The sequence below is a fragment of the Lithobates pipiens genome, unplaced genomic scaffold, assembly GCF_037356315.1.
Source record: "Lithobates pipiens isolate NorthernLeopardFrog02 unplaced genomic scaffold, aLitPip1_a1.2 Scaffold_3, whole genome shotgun sequence".
In the NCBI taxonomy this organism is placed as follows: domain Eukaryota; kingdom Metazoa; phylum Chordata; class Amphibia; order Anura; family Ranidae; genus Lithobates; species Lithobates pipiens.
Window position 1 is genome coordinate 15545547 of NW_027507790.1, and position 24914 is coordinate 15570460.

At 41.5% G+C, this 24914-nt stretch overlaps 1 protein-coding gene across 3 annotated transcripts; it reads left to right on the forward strand.

The window, feature by feature from the left end:
• The first annotated feature begins 52 nt into the window (after positions 1–52).
• KCTD10 (potassium channel tetramerization domain containing 10) lies at positions 53–24374 on the forward strand. Of its 3 annotated transcripts, none has more exons than XM_077461318.1 (7): positions 53–206; positions 5868–6081; positions 10268–10437; positions 13369–13458; positions 17999–18051; positions 20361–20556; positions 23400–24374. In XM_077461318.1, the coding sequence occupies exons 1-7, from the start codon at positions 204–206 to the stop codon at positions 23616–23618; spliced, it is 945 nt and encodes a 314-aa protein (XP_077317444.1). In that variant the 5' UTR covers positions 53–203; the 3' UTR covers positions 23619–24374. The 3 variants fall into 3 exon arrangements, with proteins under 3 accessions (XP_077317444.1, XP_077317445.1, XP_077317446.1); XM_077461319.1 differs by having other exon boundaries at positions 54–206; positions 13372–13458; XM_077461320.1 differs by lacking the exon at positions 53–206 and having other exon boundaries at positions 13372–13458.
• Positions 24375–24914: the final 540 nt, after the last annotated feature.

The window sequence follows — 24914 nt, forward strand, 5'->3', positions numbered from 1 at the left end:
GTCTATGGGCCTTTATACATTTGGTTTATGTATGTTTGCTGGCCTGTCCTTGTTCCAGGCAGGAAAAGGGAACTTTGCAGTTCCGGAGAGGGGGCGCGCTGAGGGGGATGAATGTAGCGGAAGTGCGTCAGTGACGGGCGGAAGTGTCTGAGCTGGACTGGGTGGCTCCCGAATTTTGGCCTGAGGGAAGTTTATCGGGGTTGATGGTGAGTATAGAACCTTTTACTAATGTATTTGTGGTGACAGGGTTGGGTTGTTAGAAGGATGGCCGGCGTGTTTACCTGGGGTTGGGGGTCACCAGATAGACCTCCTGTAAGTCATGGGAGATGCACAAGCCATTGTGTGTGTGTGTTATCCTGGGGTTCAGTTGTATTAAATACAAGGCAAGAATTTGAAGAAAATAAACATTCACCAATGTCATCTTCTCCCAACATTTCGAGGAAGATCCACTGGCCATACACTATACAATGTCCATACATCCTTCTTTAGATTTACCAGAATTATGTATCTAGGGCATCCATTCAGGCAGGCCCTTGTACTACATAGTTAATGGTAAATCTAAAGGAATTTGTACAATCAGATTGTATAGCGCAGTGGTCTCCAAACTGCGGCCCAGGGGCCAGATGTGGCCCTTTGCTTGCCTTTATTTGGCCCTTGGGGCTCTATTCCTCCCACTTACACCATCGCTGGGGCTCTATTCCTCTCACTGATACCAACGATGAGGCACTTTTCCTCCTCTAATACTAAGCATGGGGCACTATTCCTCCCACTGACACCAGGGCATTTTCTACTGCCACAGTCTGGCCCACCTAAGGTCGGAACAAGAGTAAAGTAGACCTTTGTTTAGAAAGTTGGGAGACCCCTGGTATAGTGTACAGTCACATTAACCATGTCCCCCACTCCCTTCCTTTCCCTTCTAGCCAAATCCCCATTAAAAGGTTACTTCACATTTACTGCCTATACAGATCAGTGTATAGGTACCTTTTATGAAGCCTGAATGGAAAACTCCCAGAGATGGTATCCTTCCATCCCGCCTTGTTGCTAGAACTTTGCTAAAACACCCTCCGATGATTCAGAAGCCCCCTCCTCACATGCACATCTCTCTCCTGTCCCAACAGATCTGAGTTCAGCAACACTGTGACAGAGGAGATGGTGGACTTGATTGAAATCAAGTTGATTTAAATCATAGGTTTTAACCACTTACAGACTAGCCACCGTCGTTATACATCAGTACTTTGACGTGGAATACCGTTGTTATGGCAGCAGATAGCTGCCATAACCCCACTATCCTCTTAAACGGAAAGTGAACCTTTTTCTTTTAAAAGTGGTCTTCGTGGCGTGAGAGGTGTAGCTCCACCACCTCCCTCCCTCCAGTTGTCTCCATCACTTTAGCCCCATACACACTATCACATTTTCTGCTGATTATTACCTTCAGATTTACCAAAACCATATAATATGAGATCAAACCTTAGGAGTTTCAATTTGTATGCAATCAGGCAGGCCCTTGCACTACATGGTTTTTGTAAATCTGAAGACAAAAGTCTGCAGAAAATCTGATAGTGTATATGGGGCTATATCGGAGCCATCGCTTGCGGCAGAGACTGTCCGATCCTATCCCCTCACAGGCCTGGATGCAGAGTGAGGGAAAGATGGCAAGCAGTCGACTCCATAACATTGGGTGACGGAAGCCATGTGAAACGTCACTTCCGCCCAATGGTCTTAGCCCTTGTACACACGGTCGGAGATTCCGACAACCAAATCCGTCGGATTTTGTCCGAAACTGTTGCATACACACGGTCGGAAAATCTGACGTGATGACGTTATTTCGTTACGACGGGACTACGTTCACGCTACTAGCCAATAGCTTTGGTGTAGGAATTTCATCTGAGCATGCGTGGCACTTTGTCCGATCGGAATTCTCTACACATGATCGGAGTATGTCCGATCGGAGCATTTTGTCCGAAAATGTTACCAACAAGTTGTAAAACTTGGTCCGTCGGATACTCCGACGGAAACAGTCCGATGTAGACCACACACAGTCGGAATATCCGACAAAACAGTCCGATCGGACACATTCCGTTGGAATCTGTGTACAAGGGCTTAAAGGGGAAATTATTTTTATTTTTTTTCTAAAAAGACATGTATTTATTTTTATTGCAGTGTAAATGTTAGCTCCAAGGTCTTTTTGACCCCATATCTCACATTAACAGTGGCCCAAATCCTTTTTTTTTTTTAAAAGGACAGTGTAAAAAAAAAAAATAGTAATATAAATAAGAAAAAAAAAAAATGAAAGCTCCTTTGTGCTCGCGCGCAGAAGCAAACGCATAAAGAAGTTGTGCCCGCATATGAGAACAGTGATCAAACCACACATGTGAGGTATTGTCGCGATTGGTAGAGCGAGAGCAATAATTCTAGCAAAAGACCTCCTCTGTAACTCAAAACTGGTAACCTATAGAAATTTTTAAACGTCGCTTATGGAGATTTTTAAGGGTCAATGTTTGTCGCCCCTTCCACAAGCACAATTTTGAAGCGTGACATGTAGGGTATCAATTTACTCGGCGTAACATTATCTTTCACAATATAAAATAAAAAACAGTTGGGCTAACTTTACTGTTTTCTTTATTTTTTTATTTAAAAAAGTGTACGTTTTTTCCAAAAAAGTTGCATTTGTAAGATCACTGCGCAAATACAGTGTGACATAAAGTATTGCATCACCACCATTTTATTCTCTAGGGTGTCTTGGAAAAAAAAAAAAAAAAAGAAACAACAAGATTGAAACATAGGCCCAGTCTTTAAAGAGGGAGTCCAGCAAAAAATTTTTTTTAAAAGGTCAGCAGCTACAAATACTGCAGCTGCTGACTTTTAATAAATTGCCACTTACCTTTCCTGGAGTCCAGCGATGTCGGCGGCCGAGCAGTCGCTCGGCTCTCTGCTGCTGACGGGGCCATTCTCTTTGAGGGAATCAGGAAGTGAAGCGTTGCGGCTACACTTCCCGGTTCCCTACTGCGCATGCGCGAGCCACGCAGTGCGATGGGAATGGTCCTTGCTGTCTCTGGGACCCCTGTGTGTCCCAGCAGACAGCGCAGCAGGACAGGAAGAGGCATAGACTTCCGTGGGAGTCTATGCCCAGAAGTGGGTGCAAATACCTGTCTTAGAGGGGAGGGTTCCGATGAGCGGAGGTTCAATTTTTGTGCGAACCTCCGCTTTAAGTGGTTAAACTACTCTGTCCCAAAGCAGCTCCTCCTCTGACCCGCTGTTCACTCACTGACCGTCCCATTCACTTTAATGAAAGTGACACAAGGTGAGGGACTGGACGGCAGCAGGTGAGTGGATGTCCGCTAACAGGCGCTGCCATAATAGATCTGAAATGTCAGGTGCTCTTTAAATGTAATGACTCATTGCTGGTAGTTCGAATCTTTAATAGTTGTAAACCAAATGAAGGTTTCCTATTTAAAATAAGATGTCAGTTTAGTAAAACAGCGTCATCAGAACCGATTTTAGGTTAATCACACATAGTTTTGATAACTACTCAAATTCTTTTATTTAATTAAAACAATAACATTGGCAGTGCATGTCATCTGATCTTGCAGAGCTTGGATTTACAAAAATGTAAATATTGCAGAATATACAGCCTCATGCTACATAACTAAACTAAATTATTAAAAGGAGAAGTCCAGCCTGAGCTCGTTTGGCTGGGCTTTTCCTAAGGGTCACAGGAGCGCAATTTGTTTTCCACTCCTGTGACCTTTTTTAAGCAGAGTGATCTGAGGTCCACTCTCCGCTGATGTCAGACAGATCAGCCCATAAAGAAAGAGATCAGTCCAGGGACAGTGTCATCCCGACTTTGGAAGTCTGGATCCGCCAGGTGCCTGGACTGATAGGCGTCTCAGCCTCTCAGTGAGCTGCTGAGACGGTTGCTCCCTGCCCCTCTGCAGCTCAGCGCTCCAGTCAGCGTGGAGGAGCAGAGCTGAGAGCTGCTGATTGACAGTCAGCAGCTCTCTGCTCTGGGAGCTGTGAGAACCGAGCCATCGGCGGTGTTCAATCGCTCGGTTCTCATTACAGAGGCAGTGGGGACAGATGCTGCACAAGACCGATGCTGCATCCACTTAGGTAAGTATGATGGGGGGAAAAATCCCAAACCCATACTTTTCTTTTAATGTATCTTACATGGAAAACTATCTTTAGATAGATTATTATTCTAAAAGCATTTAATTAAAATAAATTTGATTAAAAAAAAATCTGAATTTTTATTTTTATAAAAATCATCAATTTTATTTATTTAAATTTTTTTAATCCATCCTGAACTTCACATGTGCAGGGGTTTGAGAGTGCGCTCCTGTGATGGTGGGCCTTGTTGCTAAGACTGGGACTGTGTCTTAGCAACAAGGCAGGATGGGATGGTGGCGTCTCTGTGAGTTTTTCTGCCAGGCTTTGGGAGGTACATAAATGGCTTACACCTATAATAAGGGTATTCTCCAACTTTTTTTTTTTTTTAAACACTTAGGTTTTATTGACTTAGTGCAGTTTTAAACAAGGCCATTTACAATTCAAAGTTATACTAAAGTCTTGTCTTTTTTTTTTTTTTTTTTAAGTCAGCAGCTACAAATACTGCAAATGCTAATAAATGACAGCTGAGTCTCTTGTGCAATATTGCTGGATCGAGATTGGGGCTTAGGTAAGTATGAGGGAGGGAGGGGGGGGGGCTGCTGCACGATGCGAGTGCCCGGTGGTCGCTATCACCGCAGGGCTCCCGCAATCACAATCACTCGGGGGGGGGGGGGGGGGGGAAGCGGAGAGCCGGGATCTCTGTGTGTACACACAGTTTCCGGTTCTCTGATGGGAGAAGTGACAGATCGTCTGTTCATACAGAGTATGAACAGCGATCTATCTCTTTCCCTACACAGTCCCCACCCCCCTTCTGTTAGAACACACAATAGGGAACACATTAACCCATTGATTGCCCCCTAGTGGTCAACCCCTTCATCGCCAGTGACATTTTTACAGTAATCAATGCATTTTTATAGCACTGATCACTGTAAAAATGCCAGTGGTCCCAAAAATATGTTAAAATTGTCCGTGTCCGTCATAATGTTGCAGTCCCGATAAAAATCTCAGATCACCACCATTACTAATAAAAAAAATATTAATAAAAATGCCATAAAACTATGCCCTATTTTGTACACGCTATAACTTGTGCAAAGCAATCAATATACGCTTTTTTGCGATTTGTTTTTTCTTTTTGTTTATAGCGTAAAAAATAAAAACTGCAGAGGTGATCAAATACCACCAAAAGAAAGCTCTATTTGTGGGGAAAAAAAAGGATGTAAATTTTGTTTGGGTGCAACGTTGCATTGAAGAGGAAAATAGGCTTGAAAGAAGCTTGTCAACTGCCTGGTTTTGTTGTTTGGATAGTGGTGTGAATCACAAGACTAACTGAACACAACAGCAAATCCTGCAGCGGCAAACTTGAGGCCTTTGTCTAAATCTTTTTAACTACATCCATTGAGACATACTGGAAGCACAGAACACTGTCTGTTCCTGAATGATATGTGATGTCAGATGATTATACACCATATTGAGTGCATCTGACTCTGTAATAGAGTCCTGCAACTTTGGTAAGAGTCCATCTTGCAGTGGGTGGTGGATCACGTCTGTAATATTTGATCACCCACATCCTCAGTTTATTTCTGCACGATTTATGAACTTTATCTTTTTGGGATATTTTGTTTTTTGTTGACATATTTTTGATCTGTTTATACATTTTATAGATTTATTCTTCAGATAAATAGTGCTACATGACTTTTTTTTTTTTTTTTATATAAACTTTTTTTTTAATATATATATGAATTCTGTCCCCTTGCTCGCAGGAAGAAATGTCGGGAGAGAGTGTCGTGAGTACTGTGGTACCAGCAGCTACAACTAGGACCACCTCATTTAAATGCGCCAGCACCAGTTCAAAGTATGTGAAGCTGAATGTAGGTGGTGCACTGTACTACACCACCATGCAGACACTCACCAAGCAAGACACAATGCTGAAAGCAATGTTCAGTGGGAGAATGGAAGTATTAACAGACAGTGAAGGTATGAAAGCATGAATCTAATTTGCCTTGCTATTGTTGTCGGTTGGTTCAATAGTGCTGAGTGAATTGATGAATATGATACAGGTATTTTGTAATAAATAAAAAAGTTTCTTTTTTTTATTTATTTTTTATTTTATTTTTTACTTATAAATTCTGGTTTCCGTTTATGAAGCAGTGAAAAAATGGCTGGTTTGCCTGTTTATGAAGCTTTGTAGATTTCTACTCCTTTGGAGGAGTGAATCGATCTACAAACGCTTCAAACAGTGGAGAACGGCTCTTAATACTGGAATCTCGTGAGACTTTATGAGATTACAGTAGGCATGGTTACTGTCTTGGGGGGTGGGGGGGTCTGATCGAGTTTCCCTGTTCTCTCCCTGATGCTCTGAGCTGGTGAATCTGGAGGGTGAATTCTGACACAGATCGCCAGTGAAGTGCTGAGATCGAAGCTTCATAAACTGGCCATTTCTGTATCAGACAATGAGTATTCTCAGTGAGCGGAGATCATCGGCGGGAGAATATGTTCAAACTTGTTCTCCCCGAATATCTCTGTTTCATAAACTGTTTATGGACTGTGATCAGGGGGTGATCCTCGGGATCGCTGCTGTTCACAGTTTCATAAACGGACGACTTTGAAATAAAAAAACGAAAGCTTTTGTTCAGTCATTGTCATTTTCCAGTGCTGACTTTGACTCTTTTATATATTGTTTTCATTGCACATACAGACCTTAGGCCCCATTTTCACCTGTGTGTTTTTTTTTTTTTTTTGTATCTTCAAGCTACAAATGCTCAACATCCAAAATCCCATGTATTACAATGATGACTGTTCAGATATGAGCACTCATACTCCTGTGGCTTGAAGCCTGAAACTCCAAAAGCTACATGAGCTATTTTAGGCAGATTTAGGCATTTTTGGCCCTATAGACTTCAATGGAACCCTCAAAGCGCTTGAATCAAGTATTTTTTAGGTGCATTTCAGCATTTTCACACCTGTAATTACTGTTTCCATTGGCTTAAACAAAAATACCTAAAGCCGTGGAGCGCTACCTTCGCTGCATTGTCTTAAATAGATGGTAGAAGAATTAAATTGGACTCATCAGTTTATATCACATAGTGGACTTTTTTGTCCCCTATGTGATACAAATAAAGTTTTAGCATTTTTCCCAAAAAAATTTTGCACTTCACAAAAAAAAACTCTACTAAATGAATGTATACATTATTTCTTGAAGTTATGCAGTATTTTAGTAGTGACAACTTTCAGTATTTTACTCTTGGCACCCGCTGGCATCCTTAACCAATGAATAGATAGTTGGTAACCACTTCCCACCCGGCCAATGCATATATACGGCCGGGTGGGAGCCGTCTACTCCTGATAGGATGTTCAGGAACGTCATTCAGGAGTAGCGGGATCGCACGTGTGCCCGCGCAGCCCCGATGTGCTCGTGTCACCCGGACACGGCACATCTCAGATCGGCAGGAGGGCTCTGTGATTGGCCCTCCTGATCATATGACGGCCGTGTCCAATCACGGCCGTCATGTGATGTAAACAAACAGCCGGTTGCTAGGCAATCGGCTCTCCTCTCCTCACACGGAAGTCACCGCTGAGGAGAGGAGAGCAGAACGCTGCAGCCGGCTGATGATCAGTGAGTATGGGCTGCTTTTTACAGCTTTTTACTCACTGATCATCAGTGTAGTGTAAACACACAACACACCACACAGTACAAACACAGTCCCCACACATGTCCCCAAAACATACATGTCCCCAAATAATAAAAACACATGTCCCTAATAATAAAAACATGTCCCCCACATATGTCCCACTAAAATCACATGTCCCAATGATTATCTGCACACATATGTACGTGATCACCTGCACACATATGTACATGATCATTTGCGTACATATGTCCGTGATCACACAAACCAATTATTATACACTTAACGGATTTTTTTTTACCAAAAACATGTAGCAGAATACATTTTGGCTTAAATTTATGACAAAATTTGATTTTATTGGATTTCTATTCAAATAGAAAAAAGAAAATATTGTTTTTTTTCCAAATTTCCGCTTTTTTTGCGCTTATCACAAAAAAAAAACGGAGTCGTGAATAAATAACACCAAAATAAAGCTCTATTTGTGCGAACAAAATGATAACAATTTCATTTGGGTACAGTGTAGCATGACCGCGCAATTGTCACTGAAAGCGCTAGAGCGCTGAAAGCTGAAAATTGGGCTGGGAAGGAAGGGGGTGAAAGTGCCCTGTATTGTAGTGGTTAAGGAGCCGATACCCACTGATTTCCTTAACAACCATGATTCTTCCGCTGTCAGTGGGATTCCCCACTGACAGCAGAATGTAAGAGAAAGAAAAGCCCCCCTCCCCTCCCCTCCCCAAACAAATCCATACCAGGCCCTAAGGGGTCTGGCATGGATTTGGGAGATATCTCACTCAAAAAAAAAAAAAAAAACCTTATCCAAGCATGCACCTTGGCAGGCCAGGAAAGGAGGGGGACCATCGAGCCCTGCCCCGCCCCACCCTTGAACCATTCCAGGTCACATGGGTAGTGCTTTGTTATTTAAAAAAACAAATGTAATGAAAGAAATGTCTTATGGTGTCTGTTTTTTGCCTTTCTCTGTCACAAAAGATGTTAGATTTTTGTGCTGCTGTGTGTATCTCTTTTAACATGCTATAAAGAGTAGGTTACAGCAATTCTGCTCTGCTTCCACAGTACAGTGCAACCTTTTAGTGCTTTGTATGTAAGTATGATGCAGAGAAACTTGTGGCTAGAGCTACGAGGACAGAGATTTACAAGGATATTGGGCTACAGTTGAGCTGTCCTGTCAAAGCAGCTGTCCTAAAATAAAAACAATGTTATATTTAGCTGTGCTATGGTATTGCACAGAGCTACCCCTTACCTCCTCTTTTGGGGTCCCCTACTGCTCCTCTTCTGTATGTGCTCCCATAGCAAGACACTTGCGTGTAGCTCAGCCATGCTTCCTGCTCCCCCCTCACAGGATTTGGCTGACAACAATAGGAGCCTGTGGCTCCCATTTTTCTCAGTCTGTTCTTTGAGAAGAGGAGCAGAGACCAGAGCTTCTGCAGAGCACAGCGCTGGAATGTGAGAGGGCTCAAGTAAGTTTTTATGGAGGTGGGGAGGGGGGCTATAGCTATTCAACATTCCTCTAGCAACATATTACTTCTGGCCCCTCTGGAACTTTCAACCATCAGGAAGAACTGTTTCATGCAGATACTGTGACAGTCGAGTGAGCAAGATAGCCCCGTCTACAAGATGCTAAAGTTTTCCATTTGTGTTCCAGAGCTGTTGCAACTAATGACTGTGCAGAAGTGTGTTTTGTTTCAGTGCTGTAATACTTTTCTGTTATTACCATTCATTTTTATGTTCATGAATAAGCGGTTTGGTTGAATTGGGGCAAGCACTTTTTTTTTCACAAGACCGAGAGAGAGCAATGCTTCCTGCAGTTGTCAGTCAAATCCAGGGAGAAGGGAGCTGGGGGCATGGCCGAGCCACACTGTGTGTGTCTGTCTGTAGATGCACACAGCCCAGCTCAGTAGCAAGTCTGCACATGTGCCACCATAGAACACCACTTGCTATGGGGGTGCACTCAGGAGAGATGGAGTGGACAGCGATGGCAGAGGACTCCAGAGGAGGCGGTAAGGGGCTGCTCTGTGCAATTGCGTAGAGAGGGTAAGTATAACATCCCTTTTATTTTTCCGCTTTAAAAAAGTGAGCCTTTAACAGCACTTCAAGGCTTGTAAGGCAGTGGGCAGAGGACAGCTATATGATGACATGCTGCAGTCATTTTTGTGGTGTCTGAGCATTTCCACACCGATTATAAAATTCGATACATTTAAATACTTTATATACTATTTATAATGCTGTTACAAAGGAATTGGAAGACAAATTGGGGTTTATTTACTGAAGCTGGAGAGTGAAAAATCAGGCTTACTTCTACATAGAAGCCTATCAGCTTCCAGGTTTTATTGCCAAAGTGTAATTGAACAAGCTGAGGTTAGCAGCTGATTGGTTTCTATGCAAAAGTGAGCCCGATTTTGCACTATCCAGCTTTAGTAAATAAACCCCATTATGTCAGGTTTTATTTATTTCTGTAATTAAAGGAGCTGAAGAATGATAGGATGTCCACCCATAAGTATTTGTTGTGTTTTGTGCAGGTTGGATTTTAATTGATCGGTGTGGCAAACATTTTGGGACCATATTAAACTATCTGCGTGATGGAGCTGTTCCTCTTCCAGAGAGCCGGAGAGAGATTGAGGAACTCTTGGCAGAAGCAAAGTATTACTTGGTGCAAGGACTGGCGGATGAATGTCAAGCATCTCTCCAGGTAGCGTTTGTGTAGAGATCTCAGCATTGAGAAGCAATACTATTTTTATATGAATTTCACAGGACAAAGCATGTTCAAGTAAATTTCTCAAGCAGCAAAACCTGAATTTTCTGCTGTTCTGTGACATAATTTTATGTAAAGCTGGCCAAAGATGCGTCGAATTTTGAATGAAGATTCTTAGAAAAAGAATGCACAATATAAAGAAAGTTTGTTCATTTTCTAATCAATACAAGAGTCAAATTGACATTCGCTTTTAAATTCAGTGACATAAAAATTCAAAGGAGGAGGGTGGGAAAAAATTTCTCGACTGAACAAATTTCTAACAGTGTATGTGGTTTTCATTTGATAAAGTCCAGTCATTCCAAAATCAAATTTTAAAGTGGAAGTAAAGTCCACTTTATAACTTGTACCAACAGGTAAGCCTACAATAAAGCTTACCTGTAGGTACAGTGAATATCTTCTAAATGTGCACTGATATTCACATGGGATGTCGCCGGTGATGTCACATTCAGATGAACGCTGAAGGAACGGCATACCCGTGCCATGGCTCCTGCCCGCATGTGCAGGAGTGACGTTATCATAGGGGGCCATTCATACAGCCGAAGCCTGTGAACCTGAAAGTAAGACCAGGCAAAGCTGAAAGTGCCGGGGAGATGTGACACTGTCATAATGTGCTCGTATGCGGTGCATAGTAGCACGTTATTGCATAACGCTGCAAGGGGCCCAATAGTTTTTTTTGAGTGGAGGTTTACTTCTGCTTTTAAAAGCAAACAATCTTTCAAACAGCAATGTGAATGTTCTGCCATTTTTTTTGTACAAATTTTTCTAGATATTTTCCTTAGAATTTTTTGTGTGAACTTCTAGCCATCTATGGCCAGCTTAAATTAAATTGCATTCATAGTCTAGTTTTAAAAATTCATGGTTTATGGGAAGTGTATTTCTTTTGTGAAGTTATTCAAAACAGACTTTTGTGTTGAGTTTTGCCTGTCTGCTGGCCATTTCTTTCCACAACTCCTGAATTCCCTGCACGCTTTTCAGCTTCTCCTATACTGTTTATGGTCAATATTTAAGCACTACATATGCCATGGTACCTTGCTGCCTGCAAGCATTGATTCCTGTATTGACTCTGCCTCTTGAAACTCCTTCTCTTAGCACCTCTGTAGTTCAGAAGGCAGGCTTTGTAAAATGTGTGCCACACCAGTTTCTGCTTCACATAGTGAATATGCGTTGCAGAATTAAAAAAATAAAATGTGTAGGAATCTTCACAAAGTACATTTTGCAAACCTTAAAGTGGTTGTAAACCCTTACAAACCACTTTGACCTACAGGTAAGCCTAGATTAAGGCTTACCTGTAGGTCCAAGCAATATCTCCTAAACCTATATGGTTTAGGAGATATTTGCCCGAAAACGGGCACCGCTGTCTACGGCGCATGCGCCGTAGACAGCGGCGCACTGAGCGCGGCATTCTCAGCGACGGAGCTGCCGCGCGTGTCGGCTCCCGTGCGCATGCGCGGGAGTGACGTCATCGCGGCTTCGCCGAATGACAGCGGCGGAGCTGCGAGACCCCACCAACAAGATGGATGCGGCGGACTACAGGGGACAGCGGCGACTTCGCTGGCTCCTGTGTCAGGTAAGTGACACATAATGGACTACTATGCGATGCATAGTAGTCCATTATGCTTTTGCCTTTGCAGGGAATGAAAGAGGAAGTAAACTCATCAGGGTTTACTTCCTCTTTAAGATCATTCAAATTAATATGAGTACGCTAGAGATCATTGTAATCTAATGTGCAAATGAATATGATTTTAAAGTTTGACCATATATACTTTTACCATAGATATGCTTTAAATGGTATGCTTCACCATTAAGCACCAAATGGAAAAATGATGGTAATTTTGTGAACCTTAAGCTGGCTATACACTATACAATCTTCTGTAGGTTTTTTCCTTCAGATTTACCAAAACCATATAATATGAGGGCCAACCTTAAGCCCTTGTACACACGGTCGGAAATTCCGACCACAAAATCCGTCGGATTGGTGTTGCATACACATGGTCGGACAAATTTGTCGGAAAATCCGATCGTTGAGAACGTGATGACAGTTCATTCCAACAGGACTACGTTCAGCCTAGTAGCCAATAGCTTTGCTCTCGTACTTTGATCTGAGCATGCGTGGCACTTTGTCCAATCGGAATTCTCTACAAGCAATCGGAAAAAGTCAGATCGGATTTTGTTGTCGGAAAATTTGAGATCCTGCTCTCAAATTTTTTTCCATCGAAATTACCGACTGAAAAAGTCCGATAGAGCCCACACACAATTGGATTTTCCGACAATATAATCCGATCGCACCGTTTCCGTCTGAATTTCCGACCGTGTGTACAAGGGCTAAGAGTTTCAATTTGTAATGTAATCAGGCAGGCATTTGCACTACATGGATTTGATAAATCTAAAGGAAATTGGACAACAAAAGTTGTATAGTGTGTATGGGGTCTAACTGATTTATGTAATATGCTGCACACCCTGCACCCACTTCTGTTTACTCCCCACTGACCTGTTTGGCTGTCATAGAAGATTAAAAATCCTTGAGTGGAATTTTGTTTGGTCTGGTCAGACTTCTTCAGGCCAGTGGAGCCACCCTTGTGCTGCTGACACCCCACTCCCTTGGCCCTGGCAGTTAGACCACTATTGGTGCTGAATTGTGTAAGATGAGTGTCTTATGGTTCACCTACCTGAAGGTGAGGAGTATGTCACTTCACTGTGGTAGACGTGAACAAAAGATAATTTTAAACAGTTGGAGGACAATCCATCTATTGCATAATCAGTACTGATCTTGGGTCACTATGAGGACTGTGCAATGGTGCACGTGCAGTGTGATTCTTCTTGTTATGTTTTAATTCCATTCTTTTATAACTGTGTTTGTTTTTATTTCAGCAGAATAAAGACGTTTATGAACCTTTTTGCAAAGTTCCTGTAATCACATCTTCAAAAGAGGAGCAGAAGCTTATTGCCACATCCAATAAGGTAAGCAAGAATTTGTATACTGTCATATGAGAGTAAAATAAAAAAGGAAACCTGAGTTCACCTTTTTTGTTCTCAAGCTGTACATTCATAGCAATACTGTTGCTATGTTTTGTTGATGTAAAATGCCGGCCATACACGGTTCGAATTTCGAAAGAATTTTCGTATCGTATCTAAGGCCGCGTACACACGCGCGGACTGTTCGCCCAACCTTGTCCGCTGAACAGTGTTTGGGCGGACAGTCCGCTCGTGTGTGGGGCTTCAGCGGACAGTTTCAGCGGACAGTTGGCCGAACAAGGTCTTACGGAAATTCCGAAAAACTGTCCGCTGAAACAAGGTTTCAGCGGACTGTTCGCTCGTGTGTAGGCTTGTTCGGCCAACTAAGTCTCGCGCATGCTCAGAAAGGATTTCCACGTCGGAAGGTTGCATTGCAGTGTATAGGACGTCGTATTTTTCGTCCCGTCGTACGTGCCGTTCACGTCATCGCGCACGGTTTCAGCAAACTGTTCGTCCGTCGTGTGTGGCCATGTCCGTCCATGCTAAGTTTGAGCGGACTGTTCGCTCAAACTGTTGGACGGACAAAGTTGGGCCAACAGTCCGCGCGTGTGTACGCGGCCTAAGAATTTTCGTATGAATTTCGCACCATTAGTGGGCTGCAGCAACAGCCGATTTTCGTGCGGAAATAAAATTTGAGGAATCGGACATGTTGGAAATTTTTAGAAAAACGAACGATTTTCTAATCAATGATGGTAGAATCGTGCGAGAAACGTAATAAGAAAAGAAAATGTATGGAGATAAAAGAAAATGTATGGAGATAAAAGAAAATGTATGGAGATAAAAGAAAATGTACGGAGATAAAAGAAAATGTACGGAGATAAAAGAAAATGTATGGAGAGAAAAGAAGATTCCCAGCCAAGAAAATTCTTTTCTGTAGCAACATGAGGTGAAATTGAAGGCTTGGTCGGCCGAATTTCGAAAATCAATGGTGGCATCATCGGATCACAAAAAAACGAATTTTCTGATTTTAAAAAAGAAAATTTGTTCGAAATTCAACCGTGTATGGCCTGCAATAGATTTCAATTTCCATGTATAAACATGGTTATGTATGACAATGGTCAAGTGGGTGTTTTGAAATGAAAAACATCTATCTAGTTGCTATTATCAACACTTTATTTGTATACCTCTTGTTAGGCATGGTTATTTTTTTTTGTAGGGGAGGCATTTATAAGCTGCTGTACTGAACCCTTTGTTCATTAATGTTACCTGGCAAATATTTTTAGTTTTAAAGTCAGATCCAGTTCTACCAAGATGTTTCAAAATTGACATTTGTGGTTGAGAGGTGTTTTACATAAAGGGCTTTTGTGGTAGGCCCATCTGTTTAGTTCTCAAATTAAAGCTTAAGTTTAGGTGTGAATTTTATTGTTTAGGTACAATGGTCCAGCTTAGATTAGTGTAAGCGTACCTCATACCTGGCTGATCCCTATGTAAGCTGCAAATCACTGTAGTAGTTGCCACTACTTAATAGCAGCAGTCATCCAGTGCCAAGTGGTTGCAATTCTGCATAGTAACCACAGGGGAGTGTTCGCTATACATTGCTGCCATTCAGAGAAAGCCTTGTATTTTTTCAGCAAATACAAGGCGTTTTTTGAATAGGCAAGGTAGATATTGTGATTTCACAACCCAGCTTATACACCCTGCCCATGTCTAAGTTCTTTTGGAGAACTTTCTGCAACGCCACCAGAAGCACTGCACATCCTCCAGTCCTCCTAAAAACTGAATCTTGAGAATATTTTGGAGGAAAGTATTGAGGATACTTTTATGAGGTACGTGCTATTGTTTGTACTATGGACACACTGATGCAGTGCTCACTAGTCATTCCCTAGTCGGCCGGACTCTCAGCAGCCTAAACAAGCCCCTGTGGGCAATTAAAAGCTGTCAAGAAAGACCAATACACTCTTTCTGCCACTCTGTGCTGCTTCTGGTCCCTGGGCCCTCTCTTCCCAGGAAATCTGCTATATGCGTCGGGTCCCTTCGGGGTAAAACCACGCTATATTAAGATACCTCTCAACTCATGAATTTTAATAAAAACATTTTTATTGCTGTAATGAACAACATCCCTTGTGATAGCATGGGCCATGAAAGTTTATCTTTATGGAAAGATCTGGAGTGTCTTGGATCTCTGCCCTGCCCTCAGAAATGTGATCAGATCGGGTCGATTACGTGCTTTACAAGCCAGGGATGGCTTGTAAACATCAAACTGAAACCAGAAGGGAGTTTCTTACGCCACAGAGGGGTGGCGGGTACAGATGTACATTTCTCCCGTTTCAGTGCACCAGGGATTTGAACGACGATGGTACTGGGCTTCCAGATCTCTTGGCAGAGCCCAATACAGTAGGGAAAAAATAATAATTATTACTAAACTAAAAAAAAAAATATTTTACACAGTCTCTTTAAAAATATAAAAAATTTTGATCGCTTTTACTGCTATCACAAGGAATGTAAACATCCATTGTTCTAGCAAGAAGCAGTGATAGTAAAGATGACCTGAGACATCTGTTTTTTATTTTTTTTAGACCACAGATCTCTCCTGTGCCCTGAAAGCATATGATCAAGCCAAGATCGGTTTCAGCAGCTGCTTTTTCCAAGCCAAAAAGGGCTTGTTTACATTCTTCAGAAACTGGAAGTGACAAAATACTAATCGCTTCCCGATTCTAATATCATAGAGATGATCGGGAACGTTCTGGTACCCAATCAACTATATGGTAAGCCATCTTCAGTCCAGTAGCACAGGAGGCCCCCGAAGAGACACCAGAGGGTGACAGAAGGGGTCATAAAGCAATCCAGCAGGTAATTAGCTGCTAGAATTGCTTTTACAAAATGCAGAATGTCCAGGTGAAAAAAAACATTACTGGATGATGCCTGTGGCTGCAGGCATCATCCCGGTATAATGCTTCAACCTGCCACCATATATACAGTATTTGTATTGCGGTCGACAAGTGGTTTTAAAGTGATTTGTAAAGTCTTGTTTTTAAAAAATAAAATGAAATAACATGTTATACTTGCCTTCTCTGTGCAGTTTGTTTTGCACAGAGCAGCCTGGATCCTCCTCTTCTCAGGTCCCTCTTTGCTGCTCCTGGCCCCTCCCTTCTATCGAGTGCCCAATCAGCCAGAAGCTCTCTATGGGAGCACCTGAGCCGAGTCAGAGTTCCATGTATCCATTCAGACCCAGAGCCCCGATCTAACCCTGCCCCCTCTCCTGTGATTGGCTGGCTTATTTCTACAGGCGCAGGAGCCAATGGCGCTGCTGCTGTCTGAGCCAATCGGGATTAGTGCCCCCGACGGCTTAGACACTCATGGACATCGCTGGACAGAGATGGGGCTTAGTTAAATAATTAGGGGGGGGGGTGTTCTGTGAGGAGGCTGCTAAACACAGGTGTTTTTTTTTAATGCATTAGGCTAAAAAACCTTCTTCCTTTACAACTCCTTTAAGATTGTTCTTACTTATAGGAGAAGTCCAGTCTGGGCTTGTTTGGCTGGGCTTCTCCTAAGGGTCATGGGAGTGCAATCCGTTTTGCATTCCTGTGACCAGTTTTCAGCAGAGAGCTGTCTGAAGTATGCTCTCTGCTGATGTTACACACATCAGTCCAGGCACCACGTCATTCCGACTTCTGAAGTCTGGATCTACCAGGTGCCTGGACTGATAGCAGTCTCAGCTTCTCGGTGAGCTGCTGAGATGCTCCAGTAAGCGTGGAGGAGCAGAGCAGGAGAGCTGTTGATTGACAGGCAGCAGCTCTCTGTTCGGGGAGGTGAGAGAACCGAGCCATTGGCGGTGTTTGGTGCCTCGGTTCTCAGTGAAGAGGCAGTGGGGGACAGATGCAGCATCCACCTAGGTGAGTATGATGGGCCAATCAAAAGAAAAAAAAAACTATACCTCTTTTAAAGCGGGAGTCCGACGTTTTTTTTTTTTTTTTTTTTTTTTTTTTTTTTTTTTTTTAAAGCCAGCAGCTACAAATACTGCAGCTGCTGACTTTTAAAATAATGACACTTACCCACCCAGCGCGCCCGCGATGTCGGCACCCGAAGCCGATCTCTCGATCGTCTCTCGGCTGCTGCCGCCGCCATCTTGGCTATGGGAATCAGGAAGTGGAGCCTCGCGGCTTCATTTCCCGGTTCCCTACTGTGCATGCGCGAGTCGCGCTGCGCAATAAGGATGGTCCCCGCTGTCTCTGGGATCCGAGACCCCAGCAGACAGCGGGGGACCTGCGGAAAGGGGCGTAGATTCTGCGGAAAGGGGCGTAGATTCTGCAGAGATCTACTGTACAGGTACCTGCACCCCCCCCCCCCCCCTGAAAGGTGCCAATTGTGGCGCTGGAGGGGGGGAGGGTTCCAATGTGCGGAAGCTCCACTTTAGGGTGGAGCTCCGCTTTAAGATTGTTCAGTAAGTTTTTCTATAACATTTGAATTTAGTTTTCGTAATTTTTCCGTTTTGTAAAATAATTACATTGACATAGCTAGTGACTGATTTTTGTTTTACTTCCCACAGCCAGCAGTCAAGTTGCTCTACAACAGAAGCAATAACAAGTACTCATACACCAGGTATGGTTGGTCCTACTCCCAGCATGGGTCCTTGTTAAAACTGTTTAAAACGCAGGTAATCTGTAATATCCTAATGTAGAGATGCACCGAATCAAAGTTTTGATGCCAAAACTGAAAATGCAGGATGCACTTGGCCGAAAATGACAGTTTTTTTAAAATATGTATATTTTTATATATAATTGTATTGTATTCAACTTTTTAATTAATAGCATTCATTTAAATTAATATGCATTTATTGTCCGCCATTATTGGCACCTTAAGGTTCAGTTCACACTGGTGCGATGCAAGAACTCTTGCAAATCCAGCACGGGTTCCCGCATAGCACCTGACTCGCAGGCAGTTCACACTGCACTATGCCAACAGCTGGGAGTGTCAATACAAAGTTAATGACACCCCCAGATTGGTTCCCATACCACAGTGCGAATTGTCAGTTCAGACATGAATCAGATCGCATGAGTGTGAACACCCATGCGATCCGATTCTGGTGCGGACCAAAAAAGAGTCCTGCATAACTTTGGTCCGAAGGCGATGCAAATTCAGCCATATAATCTGTATGTGATTTGCAGTGCAGTGGGGTGCGAATCATCAGATGCGATTTTGCACAGTGTACCATTGTGAACCCAGCCTTCATGCAAGAAAGGCTTAAGAAAAATGTATCCCTTTTATATCTCTTTTAAATTGTATGTATGTCTGCACACTGGTCCATTGAGCTTCCATTGTGTTAAAAAACCAGCTTGGTGCATTTTTGGTCAGTTAAAAAAAAACGCGCCACCCTGTTCAAATACATTGGAAACACAACAAAAACACACCATTAACGCACCTGTGTCAAATTTTTTTTTATGTGGTTTTTGAGTCACAGTAAATCATTGTAAAATTGTCCCAAAGTCGCTGTGCATTTGTGGTAAAATTGATACAAATTCGCTGCAAAAACGCAGTGTTTTTTCAGTGCCATTAGCACATTTTCTCTTATCGACATTCTGCCAATAACACAATTTTCGCTCAAAACTTTTCGGTGCATCTATATTTATAACCTTCTGAATGTTCTGGGCATCCGGGTCATCTCAACAAAATGAGGGACTTAAGATGAGTAATGAGAGGTTCAAACCACTTGTTGCCTTGGCAGGAGTAAATGTATAATACCAGCATTTGATTAGGTATAACACAAGCATCTATTGTCAGATAATGCAAGCATCATTGAGTTGGCCGCCAAAGTATGGGATCTGTGAAAAGGTACTCTGTCTTCCAGTGAATGTTACATAAAAGGTTTCCTTTATACATTTCCCTATGACAATTAATCATTGCTTTTGAAATTCTTTCAGTACACAGTTGATGGTAAATTCAAAAGGGATTGTACTGTCAGTTAAATAGTGTATGATCAGCCTAAGCCCCTGTACACATGGTCGGAAATTCAGCCGGAAAAGGTCAGATCGGACCATGTTGTCGGATAATCTGATCGTGTGTGGGCTACATCGGACTTTTTCCGTCGCAATGTCCGACCACCAAAGTTCTAGAGCTGGATATAAAATTTTCCGAAAGCATGATGCGATCGGACAAAGTGCCACGCATGCTCAGATCAAATTACGAGACCAAAGCTATTGGCTACTAGCCGCAACGTAGTCCCGTCGTAACGAACGTCATCATGTTCCGAACTATTGGATTTTCCGACAACTTTATCCGACCATGTGTATGCAACACCAGTTTCGGACAAAATCCGTCTGAAAAAATCGGACGGATTTTGTTGTCGGAATGTTCGACCGTGTGTACAAGGGCTAAAGCCTGGTACACATAGGCCGAATATTGGATGGTTTTAGCAAGTTTAAAAGATACCTGGACAATATTTGGCCCATGTGTACACCAGCCTGTCTTACAGAAGCCGGCCGAACGGGCAGGCTGGTAAACCATCGGCTGTGAGTGCTGACCAGTGTGTTCTGGCAGGGGGGGGGGGGGGGGGGGATTGGACAGTCCCTCTGTCAGAATGCAATAGCTCAGCAGGAGAGATCGCTGTACTAATATCCGATAGTTAGTACATGGCCTCTTCCCGAGCTCCTCCAGTTTTTTGGGGGGAGTTTTTTCGTTGAGGGCGCAGAGCTGAATGGAAAAAAAACTGATAGTGTGGACTAGTCATTAGGTAAATGTCGACAGTTATACAGTATAGTCTCTATCCTATTTCTAAAAATGTGTTTAAGGCATCTCTGTTAAAATGATATATTAACCAGTCCTCTCTGCTGTAGATTTTCCAACCAGTTATCATCAAGCCTTTTTCTTCTTCTTCTGCAGTATGATTAATTCTGAATTCTATATCTTTTCAGCAACTCTGATGACAACATGCTGAAGAACATTGAGCTGTTTGATAAGTTGTCCTTACGATTTAATGGGAGGGTTTTATTTATTAAAGATGTAATTGGCGATGAAATCTGCTGCTGGTCATTCTATGGTCAAGGTCGAAAAATCGCAGAGGTGTGCTGCACATCCATTGTATATGCTACAGAGAAGAAGCAAACCAAGGTATAGTCTCGAATGTATTTTTTATTTTAATATTTTTGTCAAAAGTTGAAAAAAGACAGAACATATATGTAGTTAGGGCAGGATGAACAATGACGTAGAAATACATTTCTGTGGACAGAGTTACAGGTTCAGTCAGATCTGAGAGGACAAGACATAAAATCTGACGTCAGTGCAAATTGTATTTTTAAGTTGCATGCCAGTAGGCAGTATAGGCAATTATGCCTGGCTTTATTTTTGTGTGTATTTCCAGAATAAGATACCAAATAGGAGTTCAGACAAACCACTTACAACACTTCTTCTTTTAACCACTTCAATGCAGACCAATTTTCAGCTTTCAGTGCTCTCACATTTTGAATGACAATTACTCAGTCATGCTACACTGTACCCAAAAAAATTATTTTTTTATCATTTTTTTTTTTTCACACAAATGGAATTTCCTATGGTGATATTTAATCACCAGTGAATTTTTTTATTTTTTGCAATTATAAGTAAAAAGAAAAAAACACTTTTTTTTTTTTTTTGTTTCTAAAATTTTGCAAATAAGTCATTTTTGTTCATAAATTTGGGCCAAAATTTATACTGCTACACATCTTTGGTTAAAAAAAAAAATAACCCAAATTAGTGTATATTATTTGGTTTGTGTGAAAGGTAGAGTCTACAAGCTATGGTGAAAATCATTAAAAATTGATCACACCTGACTTACTGACAGCTCATTTCTTGAGGCCCTGAAATGTCAGGACAGTACAAACACCCCCCCAAATGACTTTTTGGAAAGTAGAGGCATGGTGAGTTTTTTGAAGTGGTAATTTTTTCCCCACAATTCTTGGAAAAATTAAGAAATTTATATATATATATATTATATATATGTGTGTGTGTGTATAGATTGAGATATATATAATTTTCCAGAGGCACAACATGCAGGACACCATCAGGCGTTCTAGGAGCATAAATTACACATCTAATTTCATTCCTACCTATCACACTTTTGAAGGTCCTGGAGCACCAGGACAGTGTGATTACCCACAGAATTACCCCATTTTGGAAAGCAAATACCCTAATGTATAATCCATGTGGCACACATAGTTTGGACTTGTGTCTTTTTTCGATCTCACCTACTATGTAATTATGAGTCTTTTGAACATGTCATTTTTTTTTCCACAAGTTTTTGGAAAATGTGGAAAGAAAATGAGAACCAATTTTTTCTTACACATTGTCAATTTATAAGATTTTTCTAACTCGTAGCATGTACATAGCAAACATTACACCACAAAATACATTTGTGACTTCCTGGGACACATCACATTTCCCAGGAGGTTGTGGTTCCATTCAGAAAGAGCAATGCGACTTGTGCATGCTCAGTGGGAATCTTCCTGTGAAGTCACAGGAAGTCACAGCTGGATTCCCACAAACAAGATGACAGCACCGGGGACCCAAGCACTAGCGCAAAACCGGGCCAGATGATGGCAGTGCTGTATCCTTTGACTGCTAAGTGTGTTAAAAGCCAGTAGCTACAGTATTTGTAGCTGCTGAGTTTTAAATTTTGAAGAATATTAGATCTCATTTTAGGAGTCATTCAGTTGAACGCCTTGCAATTTTAGGTTTTAAAATATTGCTTCATAATCTTTACATATGTTATTACTTTACTGAAATTTAAGTCTGTTTGACACAATACTGTCAGAAGGCCTAAGTGTAAATCGGGTAGTGGACTGAAAAGCTGGCGATTTAGTGCACTTTAGCTGAAAATGGTCTGTGTGAACATAGCAATCATATTAAAGACTTTAAGTGTCTCCAGAATATCTAAAAATATTTTTTCTTCTGCTGAGGGTAGCTGTAAACCTTAACTGAACTGCATATTGTTTGCTAAAGCACTGTGTTCTCATCCCAGCGATTTTATTATAATTTTTCCCCATTCTTTTGTTCTGTTTTTGGTACTCTGGAACCTGCACCCTCTTTACAGCTATTTCATGCCTAATGGCATTCACTTTTATGGCTGTATGGCATTTCTAGGTTTCCTGATTGTGACAGCCATAGGCCATATCTGTGTAATGCAAATTAAGAATGGCTACTTGTAGCCTCCATTGGAAGCCTGTAAGAAAGAGTAGCTTTGCTGGAGCACAATTTGTTGTCACCCTATAACAGAAAGTACCTGGACATGGCAGGATCACCACATATATTTTAGTAAAAGCTGCAGATTTAAAATGATTTCAAATTACATTAAAGTATTAAATCTCATATCGGATTTTAGTGGCCGGGTATACGTATACTTTATTATTATTCATTCATGTATTGTAATACATGTTTCCCCTAAAAAATATAACTTTATTATTTTGAAATTGTATTCAACCAATACCAACATTTTTATCTATTGCAGCTTACCAATTATTAGGTGTGGTGGCTGCGTTCATTTTATTTTTACCTTTTTTTTTTTTTTTCAATATGGTGATCTGTCCCCCAATGTCGGGAGACATCGGCCAGTTAAAAAAATAAAATAAAAAGTGTACTCCTGATGGTAGAGATCGCTGATCAGAGTGTTCTGGTGGGGGAGCTGTCCCCCTGTCAGAACACAACAGCACAGCGGCGGAGATCGCTGCGCTAATGTCTGATCATTAGTACATCATCTCCGACCAGAGCTTACAGAATTTTTTTTTTTTTCCGTGCAACCTGCTGCATTGCACGAAAAAAAAACCTGTAGCGTGTATCAGGCTTAAGAATTGGCAAGCGGTAATATGTTTACTTTTGGGTTTAATACCACTTTAATCTTGAGGGACACTGTATTATGTAGTGCATTTTATTTTGTGGTAGTTTTCAAGGATGCAATTAAGTTATTGTGTGCTATTGTTCAGGTGGAGTTTCCAGAGGCGAGAATCTATGAAGAGACTCTTAACATTCTGCTGTATGAAGCACAAGATGGACGGGGACCAGATAATGCTCTGCTGGAGGCCACGGGTGGAGCAGCAGGCCGTTCCCATCACCTAGATGATGATGATGAACGGGATCGCATTGAGAGAGTTAGGCGAATCCACATCAAAAGGCCAGATGACAGAGCGCATCTCCATCAGTAGGACTTGTCTTGTCTGTTCATGGCATTTTTCTTTCCGTCCACAAGAGATTTGTCTGCTTTCTTTAAGCCCAAACCCATGTGGGAAAAGAAGGTCTGTTGAGGTCTTCACCTGCTTGGAAGTTATAGACCAGCCAAAACTGTTACACTTTATGGTGATTTATTTAAATCACATTGAAAGGACAATGAATTTTGAGTATTTGCTTGAGTGAGGATCTCATCAGTTCTAAGTTAGTACTGGTTGTAATGTTCTAAACCTGCAAATAAAGCGGCAACATAGGGTATTACAGATGTGGAAATAAAGAAAAAATCTTATTCAAATGGACTGATTATGTTGTAAAAGCATTGCTTGATATTCATTGGTACATGACTGTATAACAAACCAGCAAACCAATATTGTACTTCGCTCTGTGGAGGTTTCCCTTTATTAGTCAGTTTGTATTCAGCTGTTCCTGCTGCATTATTGTTCAGCTCTGACTTTAACACATGTACAGTACACAGATGCCTTTGTTACTTTTATCATTTTGACTTTTAAGTCAACTATGAACCTTTTGTGGCTTTATAGCAATCATCTTGGGACGTATCCTAATCACCCACACAAGCAGTGCACCTTTGAATATTTGACTTTTTCTTTTTATGTCAAAATTAATATTCTGTATATTTTCCTTCCTGTTTTTACTTAGCCTTGGTTCTTTGTATGTATTAAATAATTTATATTGCCCCATGTCTTTAATAAATTTAACTACAGACTCTGTTTTAATCTTGGATTTGTTTGTATACTTTGATGCGTTGTATAAATTGGTATTCCTGTGAACAGAAGGTAAAGCTTGAAAAAAATATTCATACCCCCTTGAAATTTTCCACATTCTGTCATGTTACAACCAAAAACGTAAATGTATTTTATTGGGATTTTATGTGATAGACCAAAACAAAGTGGCACAAATTTGTGAAGTGGAAGGAAAATGATAAATGGTTTTCAAAATTTTTTACAAATATGTGAAAAGTGTGGCGTGCATTTATATTCAGAGAGTCAATACTTTGTACAACCACCTTTTGCTGCAATTACAGCTGCAAGTCTTTTTGGGGATGTCTCTACCAGCTTTTCACATCTAGAGTGAAATTTTTGCCCATTCTTTGCAAAATAGCTTAAGCTCTGTCAGATTAGATGGAGAGCATCTGTGAACAGCAATTTTCAATTTTCTTGCCACAGATTCTTAATTAGATTTTAGGTCTGGACTTTGACTGGGCCGCCATTCTAACACATGAATACGCTTTGCTCTAAACCATTCCATTGTAGCTC